Consider the following 17,571-nt stretch of genomic DNA (forward strand, 5'->3'; position numbering starts at 1 on the left):
CATTCTGTTGCCACTGATTCTAGAGTCAAAGGGAAAAGTTTAAATACAAGAAATAAACAGCCAGCTTTATCCATTTTCTGTGGGAAGGGATGCATCAGCAACCATTTCATCAAATAAGATATCATTTCTATTACATGAGTCACCAAAAATTTACTAGCAGAGTGCTCAAAATTAAATTAGAATAAAACAAAGATCTTCTCTAAGAGACAGTAAAAATCAAGTCATTTAATTTCTATGTCCCTTAGTTTCATCAGGACATCAACTAGACTACACCTGTCTAAAAGCTCCTTCCAGTTCCAAAAAAAGAAGGAAATAGTGTTTGTCATTCTTTTAACATATACCACTTTTAACATATTCTTTTAACAACTACCACTAATATATTCAATCTGAGCCCTGTGGTAGAGGGGAAAGATGGGAGACGGGAGTAAATATAAGCACATTAATTTCTTTTTTCTTCCATAATCCACAGATATTGATCTACAGGTGAAAACTCAAGAAACAAAATATTGAAGTTACTTAAAGTTGTAAAGATAACCAATTAACTGTAGAACTACAGACTACAAACCTTCCAAATTATCAGAAAAATAACAGCAGTTCATTGATCAAGTATATATGAATAATTAGGGATATTTTAATACTATGTGATCAAGTACACATGAACAATTACAGATATTTTAATACTATGTGACTGTATTTCTAAATTAAAATGCCTCTGATGTAAAATAAAGCAAATACTGTCTATAAACAGATTTTCCTCACTTACCTCCAGGTTTTGACATTCCTGAGCAGAATTCGTGGGCAGGCCAATCCACTTAATTTCCTTTTTTTCCTTTGAAATTATGTTCATTGCCATTAGCACATTTAAAGCATCATAAACTCTTCGCCTAATGTTCTTCTGGTCATAAGCCTGCTAAAAAAATATTTTTATTGAGTAATAAATTTTAAGGGTTAAGATATAGTCACAGGATATTAAGATATTTAATTAACAATATTATTATAATTTCTTCAAAGTGCTGAAAGAATTCTATATCCAGTGGAAGTATCCTTCAAAAGTAAAGATGAAATAAAGATACTTTCAAATAATCTAAAACATAAAACAATCTAAAAAATAAAAATTATGTTACCACCAGTTCTAAATTAAAAAATACTAACAGGCATTCTTCAGGTACAAGAAAGACGATCTAAGATGGGAGCTTGGAGATGTAGGATGGAATGAAGACCAACTGAAAAGGTAAATCTCAATACTGTTTAAAACAATAATGTCTGTGGAGTCTAGAATAGATAGAGAACTAGATACATGACAACAATAGCATATATATCAGAAAGGGGTAATGGAGTTAAAGTGGGCTAAGGCCTTGCATTGTTTGGGAGGATAACTTTAAAAAGTCAAGAATGCATGTTTTAAGCTGTAAATAAACAGTGCTTCTCAAAATGTGGTCCATGGACTAGCGCTAATCCGCAAACTGTTACTGGTCTACAGTGAAAACACGGCACTTGCACCAAACCTAAGCACATTAAACACGCTGTTTAGTTCAGCTGATTCTTTTTTGGTAGCAAGACTTTCTCAATGAAGGAAACTATGTTAACTTAGTTGTGGAAAAGCCCCTTATCTTATTGTGGATGAGCAGTTCCTAAGAACAAAATCCAGTCAGTCAAATGCCATGATAAGAAAGGATGGTGGAGAACATCGAATCCATTTAAATATAGAACTAAACTTAAATAAATGGGAAATTTAAGTTATAGAACTGAATATAAATATTAGAAATCCTGACACTGCAGAAATAATGATAATGTAACAACAAATATCAGGAGGAGGCAACAGAGTAGGTCTGCAGACTTCCTCCTCTTGGATATTGGAAGGAGTATGGATTCAAAGCAGATGAACTACGTAATAGTAGAGCTTTGGACATAATATTTATTTATTTGTTTATTTATTTATTTGAGGAAGATTAGCCCTGAGCTAACTACTGCCAATCCTCCTCTTTTTTGCTGAAGAAGCCTGGCCCTGAGCTAACATCCCTGCCCATCTTCCTCCACTTTATATGTGGGACGCCTGCCACAGCATGGCGTGCCAAGTGGTGCCGTGTCCGCACCCGGGATCCGAACTGGCGAACCCTGGGCCGCTGAGAAGCAAAACATGCTCAATTAACCGCTGCGCCATCAGGCCGGCCCCTATATATTTATTTAAAGTCATAAAACAACTATAAAAATATTATTCTTTTAACAACTACCACTAATATATTCAATCTGAGTCCTGTGTAAGAGGGGAAAGATGGAAGAAAGGAGTAAATATAAACATATTAATTTCTTTTTTCCTCCATAATCAACAGATACAGGTCTACAGGTGAAAACTCAAGAAACAAAATATTGAAGTTACTTAAAGTTATAAAGATAACCAATTAACTGTCGAACTACAGACTACAAACCTTCCAAATTATCAGAAAAATAACAGCAGTGAACAAAGAGAACAAAATCCAACCCTTGCTTATATCCAGCGGTGAGGATGGGGGTGATTAGTAAAAATGTATGCTAGATGTTGAAAAGTGCTAAGAATGGCCTCATTATAGTGAGGTCTGAGTGAAAATTAGATGGAGTAGAGAGAGAAACCAAGAGTATTCCAGGCAAAGGAAACAGCAAGTGCAAGGGCCTGGTAAGCAGTCTGTCTGGCATGTTCACAGTGTGTGGCTGGAGTGTAGTAACTGAGGGAGTGCAGGGTGGGAGATAAGACCAGAGAGGCAGTGGTGGGCCAAGTCACAGGGGTTCTTGTAGATCGTTTTGAGAACTCTGACTTCCACTGAGAACCAGAATACCATATACTTTCAAGTGCCCAGAGAATGTTAAAAGAAAAAATAAATCACCATATAATGGCTCACAAGAAAAATCTCAAAGCAATCCAAAAAAATAGAAATAATTAGACCCTCAATCTCTGATCATAGGTGATAAAAGTAAAAATCCATAACAACAAACAAAAATCCCTATCAACTGGAACTATAAGAACTCTTTCTAATGCAATTCTTAGGTAAAAGAGGAAATTATAACCAAATTTACAGAATATCTATAGAATAACATGATATCAGAACCAGGGGATACCACTAAAGCAGCACATAAGAGGAAAAGTCACAGCCATAAAGATTGTCATTCCAAATAAAAATAACAAAAATAAATAACGTACACATCATGGCCTATGGGGTAGAAAAATAACTAAAGCAACTTCAGGAAAGAGAATATTAACTACAGATAAAAACAGAAATTAACTGCAAAACAGGAGGTCACTACAAACACTCCAAGAGATGGTTCTTTGGGAAAAATAATTGCAAATAATTTTGAGAACATGGATGAAATGGAGTATTTTCTAAGAAAACATAAAATGCCAAACTGACTCTAAGGCAGACAGAAATCCAGAGCTGACTAGTTACCAAAGAGGAAACGGAGAAAGCACTCTAAGCGCTCCCCGCACCGAGTCACCAAACCACCTGCGGGTTCTACAAAATTTCAGGACAGAAACAGACTCCAACGCTCTTAAACCTGGACGGGAACAAAGAGAAAGAGAGAAAGAAAGCCTCTAAATTCATTTCATGAAGCCAGCACAATGCTACAAATCAAATCTGTGAAGATGGCCAAAAAAACCCAAAAAAACAAAAACGCTACCAATCTCATTTATGACTATCAGTGTAAAAATCTTACGTTTTCAGGAAACTATCGAGAATTTGATTAAATTAAACATCCATTTCGGATTTTTTTAATTAAGAAAAAAGAAATGCTCATTAAAAAACAATCAAGTTATGCAAAGAGAAAGAGAACTCAAGAATACAATCCCATTTACAATTGCAACAAAAAGAATGAAATGTTTAGGAATAAATATAACCAAGGAGGTGAAAGACCTATAGAATGAAAACTGTAAGACATTACTCAAAGAAATCAAGAACGACATAAAGAAATGGAAAGATATTCCAGGTACATGGATTGGAAGAATAAACACAGTTAATACGTCCATACTACCTAAAGCAATCTACAGATTCAACGCAATCCCAATCAGAATCCCAATGATATTCTTCACAGAAATAGAACAAAGAATCCTAAAATTCATATGGGGCAACAAAAGACCCTGAATAGCTAAAGCAATCCTGAGAAAAAAGAACAAAGGTGGAGGCATCACAATCATGACTTCAAAATATACTACAAAGCTATTGTAACCAAAACAGCATGGTACTGATACAAAAACAGACACACAGATCAATGGAAAAGAACTGAAAGCTCAGAAATAAAACCACACATTTATAGACAGCAAATCTTCAACAAAGGAGCCAAGAACATAAAATGGAGAAAGAAAAGTCTCTTTAATAGACGGTGTTGGGAAAACTGGACAGCCACTTGCAAAAGAATGAAAGTAGACTGTTATCATTTGCCATACACAAAAATTAACTCACAACAGATCAAAGACTTGAAGGTAAGATGTGAAACCATAAAACTAGAAGAAAATATAGGCAGTACACTCTTTGACATTGGTCTTAGAAGCATCTTTTTGAGTACCATGTCTACTCAGGAAAGGGAAACAAAAGAAAAAATAAACAAATGGGACTTCATCAGACTAAAGTGCTTCTGTAAGGCAAAGGAAACCAGGAACAAAACAAAAAGACAATGCATCAACTGGGAGAAAATATTTGCAAATCATGTATCTAACAAGGATTAATCTCCAAAATATACAAAGAACTCACAGAACTCAATAACCAAAAAACAAACAACCCGATCAAAAAACAGGGAGAGGATATGAACAGACATTTTTCCAAAGAAGATATACAGATGGCCAATAAGCACATGAAAACATGTTCAACATCACTAATCATCAAGGAAATGCAAATCAAAACTACACTGAGATATCACCTTACACCCATTAGAATGGCTATAATCATCAGGACAAAAAATAAATATTGGAGAGGATGTAGAGAAAAGGGAACCCTAATACACTGCTGGTAGGAATGCAAACTGGTGCAGCCACTATGGAAAACAGTATGGACATTTCTCAAAAAATTAAAAATAGAAATGCCATAGACCCAGCTATCCCACTACTGGGTATTTATCCAAAGAATTTGAAATCAACAATTCAAAGAGACTTACGCAGCCCTATGTTCACTGCAGCATTTTTCACAATAGCCAAGATGTGGAAGCAACCCAAGTGCCCATCGACTGATGAACGGATAAAGATGATGTGGTATATGTATACAATGAAATACTACTCAGCCATAAAAGAGAGAAAATCGTGCCATTTGCAACAACATGGATGGACCTTGAGAGTATTATGTTAAGCAAAATAAGCCAGACAGAGAAAGACAAACACCACATGATTTCGCTCATACATGGAAGATAAACACATGGACAAAGACAACAGATCAGTGGTTACCAGAGGGGAAGGGGGATTGGGAGAGGGCATAAGGGGTAAAGAGGCACATATATATGGTGACTGACAAATAATAATGTACAACTGAAATTTCATAATGTTATAAACTATTCTGACCTCAATAAAATTTTTTTAAAAATCAAGTTATGGTTGCTATCATCTCAAAATAAAACCTTTATCATAATTAAGGTTGAAATACTATAAATATTTCCAGTAAGGTCAAGAATTAATGACTCAATATGACTAGAGTTACTATTATTATTTAATATTGTTGTGGAGTACGTATAGTATGATTACATTTAAATAACACGGAAACTGATGTATAATGATAAAAAAAACAAATCAGCAGTTGCCTGGCAATAGAGGGAGAGAAAGGGATAGATTACAAAAGGCAGGAAGAGCTGTTTGGGAATGATGGAAATGTTCTGAATCTTGATTATGGTGTTGGATCCACAGGTGCACATAACTATCAAAACTCATCAAATTTTATACTTGAAATGAATACATCATATTTTATGTAAACTATTCAACAATAAAGAAACAATAATTTAATAATTTAATTGTACACTTAAGACACATGTTTCCTTCCCTATATGCAATTTTATCTCTACAAAAAAAGACGATTTATATATGCTAAAAAAGAGGGGCCAGCCCAGTGGCGCAGCGGTTAAGTTCGCACGTTCCACTTTGGCAGCCTGCGGTTTGCCAGTTTGGATCCCGGGTGCAGACATGGCACGACTTGGCAAGCCATGCCATGGAAGGCCTCCCACATAAAATAGAGGAAGATGGGCAGGGATGTTAGCTCAGGGCCAGTCTTCCTCAGAAAAAGGAGGATTGGTGGCAGATGTTAGCTCAGGGCTAACCTTCCGCAAAAAAAAAAAAAAAAAAAGAATCTCCAAGATACTTTAAGAAAATAAAATTAAGAACACAGCATGCAAAGCAAAATCACATTTGAGCTTAAAATAAAAAAGCAAATAAATTTTATTGTGTGTATGCATAAAGAATTTCTGGAATGATACTCAAGAATCTGATAATAGTGGATATGGCCTTTGGGGAGGTAGATTAGGGTCTGCATAGAAGGGAGATAGTTTAAATACATACTCTTTGATACAAGTGAATTTTTTATAAACATATTCATGTATTATCTTTTTAATTAAAAACAAAATAAAATTCTCTTAGACTTAGACATAGAAGGAACATTAAAAGATTCAGAAATGTATCCAAAGTCATGCAAACATAAAAAGTATGTTAAAAAAAGTATGTTCTTTCAATAGCCCCCAAAATTATATTTTTAAAATACCTGTTCATCTTTATGTTTAAATAAATAATAAAAGAATCCTTTCCAAAACAAAACAAAAAATCAACAACAAAATTCTCCAGCAGACAATCTGAAACTCTCAAGTAAAGGAGAAGCTGGGCATTCCCTAGTACGTCTGAGTCCTGAGACTGACGACAGAGAACTTAAAGGGCCACACTGCTGCATCACTCACGCTAGTCCACGCCCAGCGCGTGATCCACCTACCGAATCAGCTGCCAAATGGTTATTCGAATTGGTGAACTCCGATACCAGCTCATCAGCTACTTCATTATATGACGTTGTACCTTTCCGCTGAACTTTCTCACACACTTTCATTGAAAAATGTCTCAAGCCTTTTCCATTTTTATCTCCTTTCTTGCTTCTTTTACTAAAAGAGAAAAAAAATATTTATACTCTATTATACTTATTAGAGATTTCCTTTACAAAACTATAAAATAACATCAGAAGAAAGTAATTTGATTTGCTTCAAGTGGTAAATTTTAAGTTGAATTAGAGATGAGGAAAGGTTTTGAATTTAATTTTTGCCTTAAAAGCTAGAGTGCTTTTCTATGCACATCATTCATTTATTCAACATTTATTCAAATATTTACTGACCAGAAACTTACTGTTATGTGCCAGGCACTGTTCTAACACTGGGAACAAATTTGTGAGAAGAACAGACAAAAACTCTGCCTTTGCAGACTTAACATATCGGTCAATACTTATCTTTTTCTATTCTATGTTTGCTACAGTTCTTTTTCACCTAAAATTAAAGTACCACTACTCTCAGTTTCATTTATTCACTCAATTTCTAAATGGAGGCCAGTGGTATTAATAATGGATCTAAGTCTTCTAATTGAAGTTTTAAGTTTGGTTAATGCCTAGGCCTAAACTTTGACAACTTAATCATTAAAATTTTCAGGGGTTCAGTTTAGTTCTAATATCTGAGTGCCAACTATACACCAAAAACTCTATTAGAAACTGGAAGTACAAAACATTAACTGAGGCAAAATCCTTTCCCTCAATATGAGTCTTGGAGAATGGGAGAGAGACAAAACAGACATACAATGACAGATATTATATTCCAATATAATATAATTCCAATATAATAAAGTGAGTGCCAAGTCGAAGTTATTGAGAGTCTTCTACGGGAACTGGGAAGAGGGGCATCCAGTCTAACCTAGGGAGGAAGACCTGCTGGAGGAAGAGTCAAGTGAAAACACTCAACAAAATGAAAAGGCAACTTAAGGTACCGGAAAGAATACCCGGAAACCCTTTATCTGGTAAAGGGTTGATATCCAAAATATCCAAGAAACTCCTACAACTCAATGGCAATAATAATAATAATAATAACCCAATTAAAAAATAGGTAAAGGACATGAATAGACATTTCTCCAAAGAAAACATACAAATGGCCAATAAGTATGTGAAAAGATGGTCAACATTACCAATCATCAGGGAAATGCAAATCAAAACCACAAGGAGGTTTCACCCCACATCTGTTAGGATGACTATTATTAAAAACAAGAGATAGCAAGTGTTGGTGAGGATGTAGAGAAATTAGAACCCTTTGTACACTGTTGGTGGGAACGTAAAATGACGCAGCAAGTATGGAAAAAAGTATGGAGGCTCCTCAAAAAATTAAAAATAGAACTACAATATAGCCCAGCAACCCCATTTCTAGGTATATATCCAAAAGAACTGACATCAGGATCTCAAAGAGCTATCTGCACTCCTACGGTCATCGCAGCATTATTCACAATATTCAAGATATGGAAATGACCTAAATATCCACAGGTGGATGAATGGATAAAGAAAATGTGGTATCATCCATACAATGGAATATCATTTAGCCTTAAAAAAGAATGAAATCCTGCCATATGTGACAACATGGATGACCCTGGAGGACATTATGCTAAGTTAAATAAGCCAGAAGGACAAACAATGCATGATTCTACTTAGATGAGGTATCTAAAATAGTCAAACTCATAGAAGCAGAGAGCAGAATGGTGCTTGCCAGGGGCTAGGGGGAAAGGGGAATTGGGGAGTTGTTGTTCAACAGGTATGAAGTTTCAGTTATGCAAGATGAGTAAGTTCTAGAGTTCTGGTGTACAATATTGTGCTTATAGTTAAGAATAATGTACACCTGAAAATTTGTTGAGAGGGCCAGCCCGGTGGTGCAGCGGTTAAGTGCACACGTTCTGCTTCGGTGGCCTGGGGTTCACTGGTTCGGATCCCAGGTGCGGACATGGCCCACTTGGCAAGCCAGGCTGTGGTAGGTGTCCCACATATAAAGCAGAGGAACATGGGCACAGATGTTAGCTCAGGGCCAGTCTTCCTCAGCAAAAAGGAGGAGGATTGGCAGCAGATGTTAGCTCAGGGCTAATCTTCCACAAAAAAAAAAAAAAAAAATTTTGTTGAGGGTAGATCTCATGTTAAGTGTTCTTACCACCATCACCAAAACAACAAAAAAAGAGAGTTAGTCAAGTGAAGGGAGTTAGGAAGGGCATCCAGGCAGGAGAAGCAGCAGCAGCAGGAAACACACAGAAGAGTAAAAAAGATGATAAATGTTGAGAGAGTTATAAACAAACAGTGCAATATCACCAGAATATAAAGTGAAGGCAAAAGATGAGGCAGAAAGGTAGACAAGGGACCAGGCCTCAGAAGCCATGCAGAGGAACCTGGACTTTACCATATCCCATCAATACAATAATAGTCATTTATAAGTTATTTACATGTTTTACTGTGAACTGTTCAATACACTACTAGTGAAATACTGTGACACCACTAAATGGCATTGAGTGGGGGAGTGGCATGGTGAGATTTTCAGTTAGGCAGAGATTCTGGCTGCAAAACAGAAGACGGATTTACAAGGGGGCAAAAGCAGAGACGGGAAGACCAGTTGAGAGGCCACTGTAATAGTCCAGGCAAGAAACGACGCGTCTTGAAATTTGGGCAATTGGTAGGGCTGGATAAGAAGAGATGGATTTGCAAAAATTTTAAAGATAAAAATGAGTAGAATCAAGTGCTTAACTGACGTGAATGGTAAAGAAGAGGGAACTAGGAGAACGACTCTCAGAAAGAGGGGCCATTTACTCAGATCAAGGAGACAGGAACAAGTTCATGTGTTCCACTTTAAACCTCCTCTTCTGCACTGCCCAACACCCTAGGCAGAACCCACACATACCTACTGAGCACTCGAAATGTGGGAAGTCTGAAGTGAGTATGCTGCAAGTGTAAAATATGCACTGAATTTCAAAGATTTGTATGAGAAATGAATGCAAAATATCTCATGAGTAAGTTTCATATTAACTACATGCTGAAATATACTTTAGATATATTAGATGAAATAAAAGATATTATAAAAATGAATTTTACATGTTTCTTTTTATTTTTTAAATTGGCTATTAGAAAATTAAAAATTACATGTGGCTTGCATTACATTTCAGTGGCAATGATATTGAGTTTGATGTACCTATAGAACATCCATATGGATATTTTCAATAAACAGTTGAATATCTAAGTCTACACCTTAACGGAGAAGTCACAAACTTCTCGGCATGTGTACCCATGCCAACCTTCTTCCTACCAGTCTCGGGGGATTAGGTATCCCCCCTTCCTTTTCAAGTCCAATTTCCTTTTTTTAAGAAAACAGCGTTATTGAATGAAATACAATTCACATACCATATACCTCATTCTTTTAAGTATACAATTCAGTGGTTTTTAAGAGTTCTGCACTCATCGCCACAATCTAATTTCCTCACCCTGCACAGAAACCCTGTAACCATTAGCAGTCACTCCACATTCCCCTACCCCCAGCTCCTGGCAACCACTATTCCATCTTCTGTTTCTATGGATTTGCTTATTCCTCAAAGCCAACTTTTCAACTTGAGTTTTTTACTCCGATGCTTCTGTTTCTGTATTGTGTGCTCTCCTTGAGCTGTCCCATACAGTGGGTTTTTTTGTTTGATTGTTTTTTAAATATACAACCTAGCATGAAAACTGAATCTGATCAAGACTCCAGACCCAACTACCAGTTCAAAGGAAAACCTGAGGACAGAAGAACATATCAAGTGACACTACCGGGATGCAATAAGCAAAAGCTCTAGGATTTCTCTTCAGGACACAGAATGTGGTTTCTTCAACTAACAAACTGTAAGGGAAAAATGGAGGAAGGGAAGAAGAAAGGGATAGATATTGAAGGGGAATCTACAGATTGTAAGAGACATATCAATTTATTTAAATCCTGATTCAAACAGACTGTATACGCATGCACACACACACACACGCATATACCCAATAGTTATGGGGGAGTCTGGGAATACAGCAAGAGCAGCATAGATTCCAAACTCTCCAAATCCCCACATAAAACCAGATAGAGCAAACAGAGCAAAACCAAAACCCCTTGACAACATTTCCAAGACTGGATGACAAGGTATCCTCCACAAACCCCAGAATACAAACTACCAACAGCCAAAAGGCCTCACAGTAATGCCTTTGTGGGCAGAACAAGAAATACTCAGTGGGGCTGCATCTAATGGAACTCAGAACAGGATAATCCCAAAACAGCCAAAAAGAATTTACTGGAAAGTACAACTGGCCAATTCAAGAGCAGGAGTTGAAACAGAAGGAGTCTTGACCTCTTCAGTACCAGCTGAGGGCAAGACGCCCACAATAAGACTAAAAGCTCGCAATAATCAAGTCTGTGTGATTCCCACAACTGATACTCAAAAGAAAAGGACAAATATTGGAGGTAGGCACAGAATATTCAGAAACAAGAGTATCTTCAGAAGAAAATGAAAGCAAAGGAACAGAATACTAAATGCTATATAATTCAAGAAAATGTTCATGAAATAAAAGAAAAAAGAGACTATCAACCGAGAATGACAAATACCAAAACATTCTATTAAAATTACTGAATTCCAAAGAAAAAGAATCCTTTAGGCAGCTAGGAGGAAAGAGTACCAGATTTTTCAACAGCAAGGTGTTATGCTAAAAACAAATATATTTAAGAAACTGAAAGAAAGCATGAGCCAAAGATTTTTGCCTCCAGCAAAACTGACTTAATTCAAATATAAAAGGCACAAACTCAGGGATTACTATACCCATGAGCTCTTCCTGAAGAAACCACTAGAGAACAAGCTTCAGACAATCAAAATGACTAGAGATACACTGACATAAGGCCTGGGGAGTATTAAACATATAGTTACCTGTAGACAGAAGACTAAATGAAGGCTAAGAGAAAGACAGTATAGTATATAAATGGGTATGTACTCCAACACTGTGGATAAAGCATGACTATTAAAAAAATGGGCAGAGAATGGAGAGAGCATATGCAAAAATTTTTTTAAATGTTTTCAGTAATCACATTAATGGTAATATTAGCATTATTATTTGGGATTGCTGAGCATGTAATGTGGGAAAAAGCCAATGAATAATTATCATATACACTAATTCTATCATCCCCTTTATCCCCTATGTCCTTAAAAAAAGGGATTCTCGGGGCTGGCCCCGTGGCCGAGTGGTTAAGTTCGCGCGCTCTGCTGCAGGCGGCCCAGTGTTTCGTTGGTTCGAATCCTGGGCGCAGACATGGCACTGCTCATCAAACCACGCTGAGGCAGCGTCCCACATGCCACAACTAGAAGGACCCACAACAAAGAATATACAACTATGTACTGGGGGGCTTTGGGGAGAAAAAGGAAAAAAATAAAATCTTAAAAAAAAAAAAAAGGGATTCTCAGTGTGGAAGAAAGAAGATTGAGATGTAATGCAGAAGAGGTTTAATAATATCTGAATTGCAAGTATCAACATGAACTCCTAAAGTATTCTATCTTCATGTGTGTGTATCTTCACTCTGTCCATTTAAAGGACTAGATAAAATGACCAACCTAGGGGCCACCCCTGTGGTCGAGTGGTTAAGTTGGCACGCTCCCCTTCGGCGGCCTGGGGTTTTGCTGGTTCGGATCCTGGGCGCGGACATGGCACTGCTTGTCAGGCCACGCTGAGGTGGCATCCCACATGCCACAACTAGAAGGACCCACAACTAAAATATATAACTATGTACTGGGGGGGTTGGGGAGAAAAAGCAGGAAAAAAAAATGACCAACCTAGTAGCAGTCAGCATCCCTAGCCCCCAATTAGAGCTTACATATAATTCTCCCCGAAGGAAACTAGGGCTTTCTAGAGAAAGAGCTGATTCCAGGTATTTGGCAGGAAATGTTCAAAATGAACTTGAACATCCTGTCATACCAGATAATAAAGAAGCTATCAAAGACTACTAGGGTCATGTCAAAAGGACTTTAGAGTCAACTAGAAGAGGCTCCCACTGGTCAAAGATGAAACAATTTAAGCTTCAACAGTGATAATAATTACAATGCATGAAATCCATCAGATATGTTTAAATTCATGAATTCATAATGGTATTTTTAAAAGGGAAGACGTGGTCACCTTTGGAGGAAGACAGGAAAAAGTCATTATCTTGAAAACTGGTCAGTAAAGCTAAGGGATCAAGCATTTATTCTGCTTTCCTATATTTGTTTCCAAGTAAACAAATAGAAGAGAGGAAGTGTCTTTAGATAAAAGTAGTGCCAGTAGTAAATGAAAAGGAAATGGAGAATTAGAATAACACTAATTGGAACCCACAATGAATTAACAAAAGCGGTAAACATCAGTGGTGTTCATACCATAAAGAGAGAGAGAACCAAACTTTATGTGCCTTTAAATGGAAGAACACACACTATCCATAGTTTTGCCAAAGGATCGAACATCAGTCTGATAATGCCTCTGATTCTTACGGCCAAACTACAGGAAACACAGAGAAAAGAGGAATACGTTGAGATGCACATGATACGCAATCAGTAAAATTTAGATCGTGGGAAATTCGATAGGTCAAGTAGTCTAGCTTCTTCAACTAAAGTATAAGAAAAATAATGGGACAGGGGAAATATATATATAAAAGACGTGTCAACTTTTTTTTCTATTGGGCAAGATGAAAATGTAGTGCCCAAGGATGCACATTTAGGTGATTAAACATGCAAGGATGTGATTACTCTAAAAATCAGGATAATGGTTATTTATAGGGGAGAGAAGGGATGACGAGTGGCATGGGGCACAAGGAGGGGCTTCTAGGGTTCTACTTCTTGATCTGGTGATAGTTACAAGAGTATTTGCTTTAAAGTAATTCACTAGTCATACATTTGCTTTTTGGTGATTTTCTGTATTTTATTTTACAAAAAAAGTTAAAGCAAACAAAATGACATTTGAAACAACTAGAAATTTAAATACTAGATATTTGATATTAAGGAATTATTGTTAACTTTCTTAGGGATAATAATATTGTAGATACATTCTTAAAAAAGGAGTCTTTCAGATATAAATGCTGATATAAAATAATTGAATGTGTGGGATTAAAATAATATGAGAAGGTATATACAAAATGAGATATGCCATGAATTGATTATTACTATTTTATTTATTTATCTTTTGCTTGAGGAAGATTGTCCGTGAGCTAACATCTATGCCAATCTTCCTCTATTTTGTATGTGGGATGCCTGATGAATGGTGTATAGGTTCATGCCCAGGATCCAAACTGGTGAACCCCAGGCTGCCAAAGCAGAGTGTGTAAACTTAACCACTATGCCACCAAGCCAGCCCCTGAATTCATTATTACTGACGTTCAGAGATTAGTACAGAGGAGGCTCGTGATATGAGTCATCTACTTTTATATTTAAAATTCTCTAAAATAAAGAGATTTTAAAAAAGAGAGAAAAAGAATGGTTCAAGCATACCTTTGATTATTTACAGAAGGTTAGTCCTTAGCCTCAGTTTCCTACACTGAGCCCAGCCTTCCCAGGAAGTGGTCCTTACAGAGCGCAATACCATATTCACACAAAGGAGAGTTCAACATGTACAACACATAACTCTGGATCCAGCTCAGTTCTCATCCAGATGAGTGACAGCACCATCAACCCAATCACCCAAGCCAGAAGCACCAGATTCAACCTATGCTCTTCCAACTCCCTTTCTAGCTAGTCAATTTAATTCTATCAAATCTAATCTAATTCAAGTCTTGTCCTAAATAGCTCTTGAATTCAACCTCTTCTCTCTGTTCCCACTGCCCTGGTTTAGGCCCTCTTAATCTCTCAGAATATAAGTAGAGCCTTATAACTGTTCTCCTCTGCTGTCTGGAGGCCTTCCAACCTTTCCTCCACGTAGCCATTACGGTGATGTTTCTACATAAACCCAATCACGTCCCTATTCTGTTTAAATCTGTTGTTGGGGGTAGTAGTAAAAATTTACTGAAAGCTAAGTATGATCCAGTTACTGTTCTAAGCAACTTCATTTTTGAAAAGAATCCATCAATTCTCATTTGCTACATACATTTCCACACAAAGCCCACTCTATGCTGATTTGTCCTTGGAGTTTGGTGGATTTAGATACAAGTGGCTAGTCATACATAAATTTATATAATTAGCACAAGTTAGGAGAAAAAAGCAAGTAAGAATGCCTAAAAATAGGAGCGCAGGAATTATTTTGAAAGAAATATGTTGTGCATGAGGTTTTATATTTATGCTATGAATTCTCAACTCAGTGTTTATATACTTTCTAAAAGCCAGAGAGAAAGCAAGGTGGTTATTTTTCATGTAGTTCTAGGTCTTTTTTTTTAAATGAGCAAAAAGATAATTATAGGGTAGTTTTGGGTGATCACTTGGCTACTGAGCCCTCTACAGTCATAGATGGATAATATTTAAAGGAAGAAACAAATACAGACTTTAAATAGGAACAACTAGACTTTTAACATGTATTAAATGCTGATGAACATACTCCTGAAACATGGATACAAGACTACATGAGTTTTATAAGATTAGTTCAGTGAATGAATTGATAATAAGCTTGAAGTAAATATCAACATTGGTAAACTATTTATTAGCTATATATTCTGAGCTAACTCTGACCCACAGGCCTCCTCCATCTGAAAAATGGGGACACAAACACACGTCTCACCAGGTTGTTGTAAGGATTAAATGATACAGCATGCACACAACATATGGGACACAATAGGTGATTTTTCTCTTCATGAGCTGCTAGAATTTTCATAAGCAATACAGAACTGAAGTCCACTATCCAATTATATTGGCTGAATCAAGAAACTAAGCTTGTTCTTTGGAAGGTTGGTAGAGGATCATGCCAAAAATCTAATCAATGTCTACCTTAAAATTCAACAGAAGTTAGAATAGCCAATACTTGCAGTACACAGGAGATTTGATCCTGTAACCAATTCTATTAGCCACTTCGCTTAAAGTTTAGTGAAGAATGCCTCTATAGTAAAACAACATTAAAAGGTAAAAAGTTATTTAAAGAACTCAACTCAACAACAACAAAACAACTCAGTTCAAAAATGGGCAAAGGACTTGAATAGACATTTCTTCAAAGGAGATATACAAATGGCCAAATGCACATGAAAAGATGCTCAAAATCACTAATCATTAGGGAAATGCAAATCAAAACCACAAGGAGATACCACTTCACACTCATCAGGATGACTATTACAAACAAAACAAAAGGAAACAACCAGAAAATAAGAAAGTGTTGTGAGGATGTAGAGAAATTAGAACCCTTGCACATTGCTGGTGGGAATGTAACATAGTGTAGCCATTGTGGAAAATAGTATGGTGGTTCCTCAAAAAATTAAACACAAAATTTCCATATGATCCAGCAATTCCACTTTGGGTATACACCCAAAGGAACTGAAAATACAAAAGATATTTGTATATTGGGTTCACAGCAGCAATATTCACAATAGCCAAAAGGTGAAAATAACCCAAACATCCATCAATAGATGAATGGATAAACAAAATGTGATATATACATATAATGGAATATTATTCAGCCTTAAAAAAGAATAAAATTCTGATGTATGTTACAATATGAATGAAACTTCAAGACATAAGTGAAATAAACCAGACACAATGGGGTAAATATTGTATGATTCCTTTTATACAAGGTACCTAGAATAGTCAAATTCATAGAGACAGAAAGTAGAACTATGGTTAGGAGGGGCTGGGGGAAGCGGAGGTGGGGAGTTACTGCTCAATGGGTACAGAGTTTCAGTATGGGATGGAGAAAAAGTTGTGGAGATGGATAGCGGTGACAGTTGCACAATAATTTATTTCTTATTTTCTTAGTGGTTCTTTCGGTTTTGAACTTATTCATGTTTTGTTGTCTTTTATGCTTAAATTCAGATGGTTTCATGGCTTCATTAACCAGTATATCTCCAAAAAATAAGATGCTGTGGTTTTAGCATTTCATGATCAATTATGAAAAAACTACTAAATTACTAAATTTACTTTTTACTAAATTTACTAAATTTACAATTACTAAATTTACTAAATTTACAATTACTAAAAAACCAAACTCAACATATGGGGGATCATGCTGCTGAGCAAAAGAAATACAAACTCTACTGTTCTTCATTCTTTAAATCACTACCATTGTCACATTTGGTTTACTAAATACTGCCACCACATTCAGAAAAGGTGTGTCTTTTCTTGACAAAAATACTTCAGGAATGTTTGTTTCACCATCAGAAAATGAGGGTTAAAAACAGAATAATACAAAGTTCACTTTTCTAAGTTAGTTAATAATTTTATTTATTTATTTATTTATTTAAAGATTGGCACCTGAGCTAACACCTGTTGCCAATCTTTTTTTTCTTCTTCTTCTTCTCCTCCCCAAAGCCCCCCAGTACATCGTTGCATATTCTAGTTGTAGGTCCTTCTGGTTGTGCTCTGTGGGAGGCCACTGCAACACAGCCTGATGAGTGGTGCCATGTCCATGCCCAGGATCCAAACCGGCAAAACCCTGGGCCAGTGAAGCTGAG

General features: G+C 36.4%; 1 protein-coding gene across 38 annotated transcripts in view; it reads right to left on the bottom strand.

Moving 5' to 3' along the window:
• Positions 1 to 17,571, bottom strand: part of TFDP2 (transcription factor Dp-2) — a 179,420-nt gene that overhangs the window by 22,490 nt on the left and 139,359 nt on the right. For 20 of the 38 annotated variants that reach the window (XM_070238249.1, XM_023621040.2, XM_070238243.1 and 17 more), the window contains 2 exons: positions 6,918 to 7,080; positions 764 to 907 (listed from right to left, as the gene is read on the bottom strand). In XM_070238249.1, coding sequence (XP_070094350.1) covers positions 764 to 907; positions 6,918 to 7,080 — 307 coding nt within the window. Of the gene's footprint in view, positions 1 to 763; positions 911 to 6,917; positions 7,081 to 17,571 lie in introns of all 38 variants that reach the window. The other 18 variants (XM_070238246.1, XM_023621039.2, XM_023621038.2 and 15 more) reach the window with 1 other exon arrangement.

Source organism: Equus caballus, chromosome 16 (genome assembly GCF_041296265.1).
Source record: "Equus caballus isolate H_3958 breed thoroughbred chromosome 16, TB-T2T, whole genome shotgun sequence".
NCBI classification, from domain to species: domain Eukaryota; kingdom Metazoa; phylum Chordata; class Mammalia; order Perissodactyla; family Equidae; genus Equus; species Equus caballus.